General features: G+C 45.7%; 1 protein-coding gene across 1 annotated transcript in view; it reads right to left on the bottom strand.

The window, feature by feature from the left end:
* Positions 1 to 3,302: 3,302 nt before the first annotated feature.
* CCDC88B (coiled-coil domain containing 88B) overlaps positions 3,303 to 10,682 on the bottom strand; it is a 20,433-nt gene continuing 13,053 nt past the window's right edge. Inside the window, 7 exon segments of the mRNA XM_044682023.1 lie at positions 3,303 to 3,352; positions 4,583 to 4,737; positions 4,843 to 4,941; positions 5,318 to 5,463; positions 5,555 to 5,741; positions 5,937 to 6,080; positions 8,315 to 8,571. Of these exon segments, the coding sequence (XP_044537958.1) occupies positions 3,303 to 3,352; positions 4,583 to 4,737; positions 4,843 to 4,941; positions 5,318 to 5,463; positions 5,555 to 5,741; positions 5,937 to 6,080; positions 8,315 to 8,571 (1,038 nt within the window).

Raw genomic sequence — 10,682 nt, 5'->3', positions numbered from 1 at the left:
ATATATATATACAATATATTATATTATATGTTGTGCATATATTACATATTGTAATATGTAATTAAATCATAAGGCTAAACTATTTTCATTCTTACCTTTTATTTTAAACCCTCTCAGAACTTTATCATCATCAGAGATCTTAGAGGGAGTCTAATCTAATTAAATAGGGGGCCTGGGTATGATTCTTTTGTGTTTAGATGCTCTCAAAAGAAGAATAGAAGAGTGAGGAAGAGGAATGTATTGGGAGAGGGAGGAAAGGCAAGGAATCATCTCACATAAAAGATAAAGTTTACACAATGAAAGGGACAGTAGTGATGCAGTAGATGCAGCATTGGGCTTAGAATTAGAAAGACATGAATTCAGATCCAGTCTCAGACACTTATAAACTATGTGACCTTAGGAAAGACACTTAACCTCTATTTGCTTCAGTTTCCTCAATTGTAAAGTAGCAATAATAATATCTACTTCAGAGAGTTGTTGTGAGGATAATGAGATAATATTTTTAAGTGCTTAGCATAGTGCCTGGTACCTAGCATTCTACAAATTCTTGTTCCCCCTAACCATTTCCCTCCTCCTTTCCAGTGGGGGAAAGAGGGGGAGTGGTTTTCAGGGAACATTTGAACATTATTCTCATTTTAACTAGCTCAAGAAAGGAATAATGCACAGACACACAGGTTGGCACAGAAATCCATCTTACCCAAAAGGGAAGCAGCAGGAAAAGAGATTAAGGAAAAGGAGGTAAGAAGTGAAATAAGATGGAAGATAGATTAAGGGACACAGTAGTCAGAAGCAAAACAAACTCTTAAAGAAGAGATAGAGGGGGAAAGGGAAGGAAAAGTGTGAGAGAATAGGATGAAGGGAAATATAAACAATCATAACTATGGATGTGAATGGGATAAACTCACCCATAAAATGGAAGAGGATAGCAAAATGAATTTAGACACAAGAATCCAACAATACAGGCAACCAGATGGTGTAGTAGATAAAGAATCAGGTCCGAAAATGGGAGGTCCTGGGTTCAAATCTGGTCTCAGACACTTCTTAGCTGTGTGACTCTGGGCAAGTCACTTAACCCTAATTGCCTAGCTCTTACTATTCTTTTGCTTTGAAACTTATAATTAGTATGATTCTAAAACACACACAAGAAACACACTTGAAACAGAAAGACACACATAGAGTCAAAACAAGGGGTTGGAGAAAGATTTGTTGTTTCATCTGAAAATTTAAAAAGGCAGGAATAGCAATTATAGCAAGAGCAAAAATGTACTTAGTTAAAAGAGATGGGAGGTCCTAGGTTCAAATCTGGCCCCAAACACTTCCTAGCTGTGTGACCCTGAGCAAGTCACTTAACCCCCATTGCCAAGCCCTTACCACTCTTCTGCCTTGGAACCAATACTTCATATTGATTCTAAGGCAGAAGGTAAGGGTTTCAAAAAATCTATAAATCTATAAATAAATAATAAAAGGTAAGAAATAGGAACAGCTAGGTAACACAGTGGCTAGAGCTCCAGAGTTACAGTCAGGAGAACTTGGGTTCAAACCTGACCTCAGACACTTCCTAGCTGTGTGATCCTGAGCATTTAACCTCAATTGTTTGCCCCTTACTACTCTTCTGCATAGTATCTTAGTATATCTTAGATACATGGTATCGATTCTAAGGCAGAAGGTAAGGGTTTTTTTTAAAAATTAATATAGCCTCTAAATTCTTAAAGGAAAAAAATAAATTATAAGAATAAATAAATAGTAAAACTATAATAGTAGGAGAATCCCAATTTACCGCTCTCCAACATAGATAAGTCTAATCATAAAATAAACAAAGAAGTTAAGAAGATGAATAGAATTTTAGAAAAGTTAAATATGACAGATCTCTGAATGGAAATAGGAAGGAATATATTTATACTCAGCTATGCATGGCACTTTCACAAAAATCAATCATGTATTAGAGCATGAAAACTTCACAAAAAATGCATAAGAGCAAAAATACTGAATGCATCTCTTTCTACCATAATGCAATAAAGTTGCATTCAATAAAGGGCCTTTGAAACATAGATCAAAAATTAACTAAAGCAAGCAGCTGGGTAGCTCAGTGGATTGAGAGCCACACCTAACTAGGTTCAAGTCTGGCCTCAGATACTTCCCAGCTGTGTGACCCTGGGCAAGTCACTTAACCCCCATTGTCTAGCCCTTACCACTCTTCTGCTTTGGAGCCAATATACAGTATTGACTCCAAGACAGAAGGTAAGAGTTTAAAAAAAAATTAACTAGAATCTAACTACCAATATGGAAGTGTGTTTTGCATGACAATAAAAATAAAATTTAAGACAAAATAGAAGCCAGTGGAGGTAAAATAACTTGCCAAAGGCCACATAACATGTATATCAGAGGCAAATTTAAAACCCAGGAAAAAAAAGAAAAAACTAACTTAATCTTAAAAAATGAGTGAGTCAAAGAAAAATCATAGAAACAATAATTTCAATAAAGATAACAACAATGATCAACTGTGAAAGATTTAGGTATTCTCAGCAATACTATGATTCAGGATAATTCTGAAGGACTTATAACAAAGAATGCGCTCCAGCTCCAGAAAAAGAACTGCTGGAGTTGGAATGCAGATCAAAGCATATTATTTTTCACTTTATTTGTATTTTTATTTGGAGGTTTGGGTTTTACACAAGTATTCTCTTATGACAATGACCAATGTGGAAATATATCTTGCATGAAATTACATGTATAAATAACCTAAATCAAATTACTTACCCTCTCTGGGAAGAGGGAGGGAAGAGAGGCAGAGAGACAATTTGGATCTTATAAGTTCAGAAAATGTAAGTTGAAAATTTTCATTACATGCAATTAGGGAAAAAATACTAAAAAAAGATAATAAAAATAAGACATGATACCAAAATTTATGGGATACAGCCAAAGAGGAACTTAAGAGAAAATTCCTGTCTCTTAAACACTTACATCAAAAAAAGAGAGAAAGGACAAATCAACAAACTGGGCACATGGCTAAAAATTAAAAAAAAAAAAAAAAAACTTGTAGCAGATTTTAAAACCCTGATTTAGTCACTCTCGGAACTGAGATTCAAACCTAAGTCTTCTTGACTCAGAGTTTAGTCCCCCAGCCTTATTTGCCACATGAAATCATGAACTCTCATTATAGCAGATTAGTCCCAAAGATTTGAGGGAAAGCATCTTTGAGGAGGCAAATAGTGGGACTAGGGGTGTCAAATACTATATTCACCATCAGACCCAGTTAAGGACTTGATTGCTTTTGAGGAACTAATTTTTCTCTTCTTCTTTTATTAACCTTTATGGCACAGGGTGGCCCGCTGGGAAGGGGAAGGAGAGGGGCATATTCAGAAATGATGGTGATATAAAACAAGACAATGAAGTGAAGATGATGAAGAGAAATGTGTATTTTAACTTTTACAGGATGGTAGCAACACTGGCTTCTTTGTTCCCCTGGCTTCTTCTGTTCTCTTTTTATTCTGTGTATTTCTCTTGATTGTGTTGATGTCATTAATGTGGGGGGTTTTTAACCCTTACTTTCCATCTTAGAATGAATACTGTACATGGGTTCTGAGGCAGAAGAGCTGTAAGGGCTACGTAATGGGGGTTAAGGGACTTGCCCAGGGTCACACAGCGTATGATTAGAAATCCTTGAACCCTTGGACTCCATCTCCCAGAATTCTTTCCTCATCCCAAAATTCCTTTTCCCTTTTTGTTTACGTGCGTCTTTACGTTATTGTTTATATAGTTCTGTATCTCCTCCCTCGCTCTCTCTTTTTCCTGTGTGAGTGGCTGGCTTAGCACCCCTTCTTACTCTAGCTTTTTATGTTAGTTATTATTAATAAGTCTTATTAAATATCATATTTAGAATATTGAATATTAATTTTGCTTCTCACAACAGCTAGAAAGTGTGTGAAGCCGGGTTGGAACCCAAGACCTTCTGTCTCTCAATCCACTGAGCCACCCACCTGCCCCCTGATGCCATTACTGTTAACGTATCGCCAGCCGGCCTTAGAATCTGGAAGACCCAAGTTTGAGTCCCGCTTCTGACACCCGGTTGACTTATGTCATCCCAGGCAGGCCCTTGAACCCCTCAGTGCTCTAGGCAGATCTCTTAAGTCTCCAAGATGTAAAGAAAATATAGGCCTGCATTGCTCAAGGGAACCCCTCACCAGCAGGTCCCCACACCAATGAAATCACAGACTCGCCTCCCCATTGTTATTGAGAATAATGCTAAATTATCGACAATGGACCAAATGGCAAATTATTATCAGTTTTGTTAATCTGACACTTAACTAGCTGTGAGACCTTGGGCGAGTCACTGAACTACTTCTCTGAGACTCAGGCAGTTCCCTAAGCCTCTGAGTTATAGGTGGGCTTGGCAGACGTCACAGGTCGGCGGGGCTCTGATTCAGTCTTGTTTTCTCTCCCAGCACTCTCGTTCTTAGCGACGAGGCTTAGAGAGGAGAGATCTGAAGTGGAGGCGAGGGCGGCCCGGACAGGGTGATGGCAGGGGGGACAGGCGGGACGAGATGAGCCCCCCCACTTCGCAGATCGAGCTCAGCACCAGACATACCTGCTTCGTTAGCCTCTCTGGCCTCGGGGAGCTCCACGTCCAGGGGGCCTCCCAAGTTCTCCAGGCTGCCAGCCCCCTCGATCCCAGGCCGGGGGCCTTCCCTCCTGTGCCTCATCAGCTTTTTGACTTTGTCGGCCAGCCAGCTGCCTTTCCTTGGGGGGAAGAAGGCACGCAGATGGGGTCCAGGGAACCGGGCGATCGGGGGTCCAGAGGAAGAGAAGGACCCAAGGCCGGGGAGGGCAGAGGGGAGGACTCACTTGGTCCGGGGCAGGGGTCCCGGCTCCAGCACCCGGTATTGGTCCATGATCTTTTCCACCAACTTCTGCTTTTCTCGTCTCAGGGCATTGAGCTGGTCCCTGCGAGAAGATGGCAGTTCTGGAGGGACTCCGAGTGGAGGCAAATCTCAGGCTCTCACATCTAGACCTGGAAGGGACCCAGGCCCTCCTTTGACAGATGAGGAAACTGAGGCCCAGAAAGGTAAAGTAACTTGCCTGGGGTCTCTAGCACAGAATTTTAGAAGAGTTAGATAGGACAGACCCCTCTCAAACTCAGATAGTAACTGAGATTCGAACCCAGGCCTTCCTGGGCCTAAATTGAGTGCTCTCTCCTATCCTATCGCTTGCTGGGGTAGAGTGGGAGCCTGGCCCAGTGACTTGGGCAGGACCCAGGAAGAGGACCTGGGAAGAGGGCTGGGAAAGAGCGGGCAGGACAGACCAGGGCTGGGGCGCTCACAGGTATTCCCGCTGTTCTCTGTGGAGGTGGTCCCGGCTCTCCAGGCTCCGCTCCATGAGACCCCGGTTCTCCCGGCTCAGTGCCTGAACCTCGGCCAGCAGCTGCCGATTCTCTTCCTCCTGTGCGGCCCTCAGCTCGGTCAGCAGCTGCCCCCAAGCCCAGACCAGAAAGGATGAGCTGGGAAGGGGCCCTGAGCCCCGGCCGCCAGCCCCGCTTCCCCGCAGCGCTGAGCCTCACCTGGCACTGGGTGGTCAGCTGGCAGACACTTAGGTCCAGCCTCTGGTTGGCCTCCCGGAGGCCCTGGCCCTGAGCCTCCAGCTGCGCTCGCTCTAGCTCCAGCCGGGCCAGCCGGCCCCGCAGCTCACCGCGTTCCCCCTGGAGCTCCCCACGCTCCCTGGATGCATCAGCCAAGGACACCTGGGCCCTACGAGGAAGAGGATGGAGGGGAGGACCACTCACCTTCTCACTCACCTTCTCTCCACACCAGACGGACCCAAGAGATGTCTCTGGCATGGGGGATGCCCAAGGCCCACTCCCTGCAGGGGACACGAAGAGGGGTCCTCACCCCCCCCCAGGGAGCCGAGGAGCCTGGAGGAAGGGGGTGGCTGGAGGCCGTCACCTCTCATGCTCGCTCTGCAGCCGACGGAGCTCCTCTTCCAAGCCCTTCTGATGCAGCCGGTCCTGGGCCAGCCTTTCCCGTTCCACCTGCAGAGCCACCTCCTGGGCCTCCATCTGGGCCCTTTGGGCCAGCAGCTGCTCATGCCTGCCAGGTGGAGGGGTAAGGAAGCAAGTGTGTGAAAGAAAAGCCCCCCCAGCCTCAGTCTGATGCCTTTCCCATCTCAGAGGGTGGGAACAAGGCTGGGACCCTGTCAGGGGAGGGAGGGCAGAGCCAGCCCAAAGCGCAATAAAAGTGTGCCTCCCCTTTGATCCAGTAATACCACTCTGGGTTCTGTGATCCAAAGAGATAAAAAAAAAGGGGGGGATCTGCGTGTCCAAAAATATTTCTAGCTGCTCTTTTTGTGGTGGCAAAGAACAAAAAACGAAGGGGGCGTCCCTCGACTGGGGCATGGCTGAACAAATGGTGGCATATGATGGTGATGGAACACTACTGTGCTGTGCTGTGAGGAATGGCGAGCAGGAGGATGCCAGAAAAATCTGGGAAGACCTCCATGAACTGATGCAGAGTGAAGTGAGCAGAACCAGGAGAACGTCGTACACACTAACAGCAATACTGTGGAGGGATCCATTGTGATAGACTTCGCTACTCTGAGCAAGGCAATGAGCCAGCACGATTCTGAGGGACTTTGGACAGAGAACGCGATCCCCCTCCACGGTAAGAACTACTGGAGTCAGGTGCAGAGCAAAGCACGCGATTTTTCACTTTAGATGGTGCTTTTATTGGGGGGGTTTGGTTTTATCTGATTATTCTGGCACAACAACGACCAATATCAAAATATGTTTTGCCTGATCATACGTGGACCACCCAGATCAAACTGCTTACTCTCTCTGGGAAGGGGGAGAACAAGGAGAAAAGGAGAGAATTTGGATCTTATAATTTCAGGAAACATGTTCAAAATTGTTATTACCTGTAGTTGGGAAAATAAACGGGAGGAGTCCCCTAGACCTCTCAAACTCAACATGCCCAAAACACGAGTCATTATCTCCCTCGCTTCCTAATTTCCCCATTACTGTCAAGGGCAGTACCACCTTCCCAGTCCTATTGGCCCGCCATCTTGCTGTCATTTTCTACTCTTCAATCTCACTTCCCCACATAGCCAATCCATTGGCAAACCCTATTATTATTTTCTTCCTGTTCACCACATCTCTCTACTCAGCCCTGGTTCAGATCCTCCTCACTCCTTTCCCAGACTATTACAATAGGCTCCTAACTGATCTCTGGGTCTTAGGTCTCCCTCTATTTGCTTTCATCCTCAGGTCCAGGACTGACCACGTCACTCCCCTACGTGGCAAACTCCAGTGGCTCCAGGATCAGACACAAATTCCTTTGTGCTTTCTGAGAATTTCTGAGAATTCTTCACAACCTGGTCCTTCCCATCTCTCCAAACTTCTTAAACGTCATTCTTTACACACTATACAACATGGACCAGGGATGGCAAACCTTTTAGAGACCAAGTGCCCAAACTGCACCCTCAGGCCCCATGTGAGCCGCCCACCACAGGGGAGGGAGGAAGCACTCCTGTTGGGCTGCTGGGTAGAGGGGTGGTTGATGTGAAAAAAAGTGTTCCAGCACAGTAGAGAGGGGAAAGGAAGCATCCCTCTCTGGCACACGTGCCAAAGGTTCACCAACACAGAGCTAGACCTACTATTCCTCCCATGTGCCAGTCCTGGCACCATGCTTCTGTGCCGGCCAACCTCCATGCCTGGAATGCTTTCCCTCCTTATCTCTGCCTCTTAGAATCTCCATGGCTTCCTTTAAGATGGAGGCAGATAGGTAGCACAGTGAATAGAATTCCAGGCCGGGAACTGGAACACTCATCTTCACGAGTTCAAATCCATCCACAGACACTTACTAGCTGGATGACCCCAGGCAGGTCACTTCAACCTGTTTGCCTCCATTTCCTCATCTATAAAATGAGCTGGAGAAGGAAATGGCCAACCAGCCCATAAGAAAATCCCAAAATGGCAGACGCATCTGAACAGCTTCTTTAAGATAACTCAGATGCCACCTTCTGCACATTCCTAATTCCCCCCACGCCCAGCTTCTAATGCCCTCCCTGCCACTGTGGCCTTCCATTATGTACAATTATCTGAAAGATAATGACTTCTAGATGCCTTCTTCTTCCTTAGGGTTACCGTCCTTGAGGACAGAGGCTGCTATTGCTTTCCTTTGAGTCCCAGTTAGAAACATTTTTCCCAAAGGTTTGTTGATTAACTGATTTAATTTCCCCCAAAGGGGTTCTCAGATGGACTCCTCCAGCCCTAAGGTGCAGGCACAGATGGGAGCAGGGGTGGGAAGAGGCCACAGACTCAGCTCACCTGCCCTGCAGCTCCTTGTGGGACAGCTCCAGCTCCCTAAGCGTGGCCTTCACCTCCCGATGTCGGCCCAGGAGCCCCTCCAGCTCAACCTCCTGCCTCTGCTGCAGCCGCCCCAAAGCCTCATGGTCCCGGAGCAGCGCCTGGTGCTGGACCCGCGCCTCCTCCTGCCCCTGCCGAGCCCCTCGAACCTCCTTGTCCAGAGCCCCCAGCCTTTCCCGCAGCTCTTGGCCCTGAGTCTCCAGCACGGCTTTCTCTGCCTGAGGACAAATTAGGAAGAAATGGGAAGAGGAAGAGAAGGAAGAAGAAATCGAGGAAAAGGAGGAGGAGAACCTTCCTAGAACCCTGGAAGGGTTAGGCTCACAGATCTGCAGACAGAAGGGACCTCAGAGGTCCTTGTTTTACAGATGGGGAAACTGAGGTCCCAGAAGGTGAAATGACTTACAGAGGGCATGCAGATAAGCAGGAGCCCCCCAAAACCACCTAGGCTGAATCCTTCATTTTATTTTTTTTTAACCCTTGCCTTCCATCTTAGAATCAATACTGGGTATTGGCTCCAAGACAGAAGAGTGGTAAGGGTGGGCAATGGGGGTCAAGTGACTTGTCCAGGGTCACACAGCTGGGAAGTGTCTGAGACCAGATTTGAACCTAAGATCTCCCGTCTCTAGGTTTGACCCTCAATCCACTGAGCTACCCAGCTGCCCCCATTCATTTTAAAGAGAAAAAAAAAAAAAGGAAGATTCAGGTAAGTGCCCCCGGTTACATAGGTAATAGGTGTCAGAGATGAGAAGGAAGCCCATTGGACTAACAGATCAACCATAATAATATAGTAGAAAGATCACACAGGAAGGTCGGGCCAGGTTTATCTGAGGAATGTAGTAGGTCTGGCATAAGGAAGACAATAAACTTTAGTAACATGCATTTTAAGGCCAGGGAGATGCTGAAAAGGCTTTCACAAAATCCAACACTCGTTTCTATTTTTTAAAAGAAAGTATAAATCATAGAAAGAAATGGAACTTTCCTCAATGTAGCAAGTAGTAGCCATCCGAAAGCAAATATTACATGCAATGGAGAAGAGTTCGAGGTCTAGGCAAAGTGAGGAGAGCCAATCACCACGAGTCTAAAAAAGCTAGCTAGAGACAAGAAGCCAAGAAAAAGAAATGGAGGGAATAAGCACGAGGTGGGTGGAAACAGAATGATCATTTTGCTGATGACATAATGGTGTCCTTACGTAGAGAACCCATAGGAGTCTTCCAGAATTTAATTTAAATAATTAACAACTTCAGCAAAGCTGAAGGATTTAGGATAAATCCACATAAGGCATCAGCATTCTTATATAGAGATAACCAATGAAATGTAGCAAAAAGAAACTAGGAAAGGGGGCAGCCAGATGGCTCAGTGGATTGAGAGCCAGGCCCAGAGACAAGAAGTCCTGGGTTCAAATTTGGCCTCAGATATTTCCAACTGTGTGACCCTGGGCAAGTCATTTAACCCCCATTGCCTAGTCCTTACCACTCTTCTGCCTTGGAACCAATACATAGTATTAATTCCAAGGCAGAAGGTATGGGTTTTTGTTTTTGTTTTTTAAGAGCTAGGAAGAGAAATTCCATTCAAAATAAATACAAGGGCAGCAAGGTGGCTCAGTGGATAGAGAGCTAAGCGTGGAGTTGAGAGCACCTGGGTTCAAATCTGGCCTCAGATCCTTCCTAGCTGTGTGACCCTGGGCAAGTCACTTAACTCCAGTTGCCTAGCCCTTACTACTCTTCTCTCTAGTATTGATTAAACTTAGTATTGATTGTGAGAGAAGGTAAGGATTTAAATAAATAAATATAGAAGTTGTAAAATACTTGGAAGATTCTCCTAGTTACTAAAACACTCGCTGTCGAAATAAGACAGAACCACCAGGTATGGTGGCACACATATATCCATAATATCTGCTCCTGGGGAGCCTGAAGATGGCGGATTACTTGAGCTCTGGATTCTAAGCTGCAGTGGGCTGAAACAAATAGCTCTCAAAGTCTGGCACCAATATGCTGAGTCAACATTGAGGGAATGGGGCACCAAGATGCCTGAGGATGAAATGGCCCAGTTGAAATTGGAGTACATCACAGTCTGTGTGCCAAGTGGGACCAGACCACTACACTTCCAGCTTGGGCAAGAGAGGGAGACCTAATATCAAAAGAAAAAATGGAAGAAAGAAGGGAAAGAAGGAAGGAAAAAATGAAGTAGGAAAGAAGAAAAAAGGAGGAAAGGAGGGAAGGAGGAAAGAAGAGAAGGAAGGAAGGAAGGAAGGAAGGAAGGAAGGAAGGAAGGAAGGAAGGAAGGAAGGAAGGAAGGAAGGAAGGAAGGAAGGAAGGAAGGAAGGAAAGAA

The sequence above is a fragment of the Gracilinanus agilis genome, chromosome 6, assembly GCF_016433145.1.
Source record: "Gracilinanus agilis isolate LMUSP501 chromosome 6, AgileGrace, whole genome shotgun sequence".
Classification (NCBI taxonomy): Eukaryota; Metazoa; Chordata; class Mammalia; order Didelphimorphia; family Didelphidae; genus Gracilinanus; species Gracilinanus agilis.
This window is presented reverse-complemented; position numbering and strand designations above follow the sequence as displayed.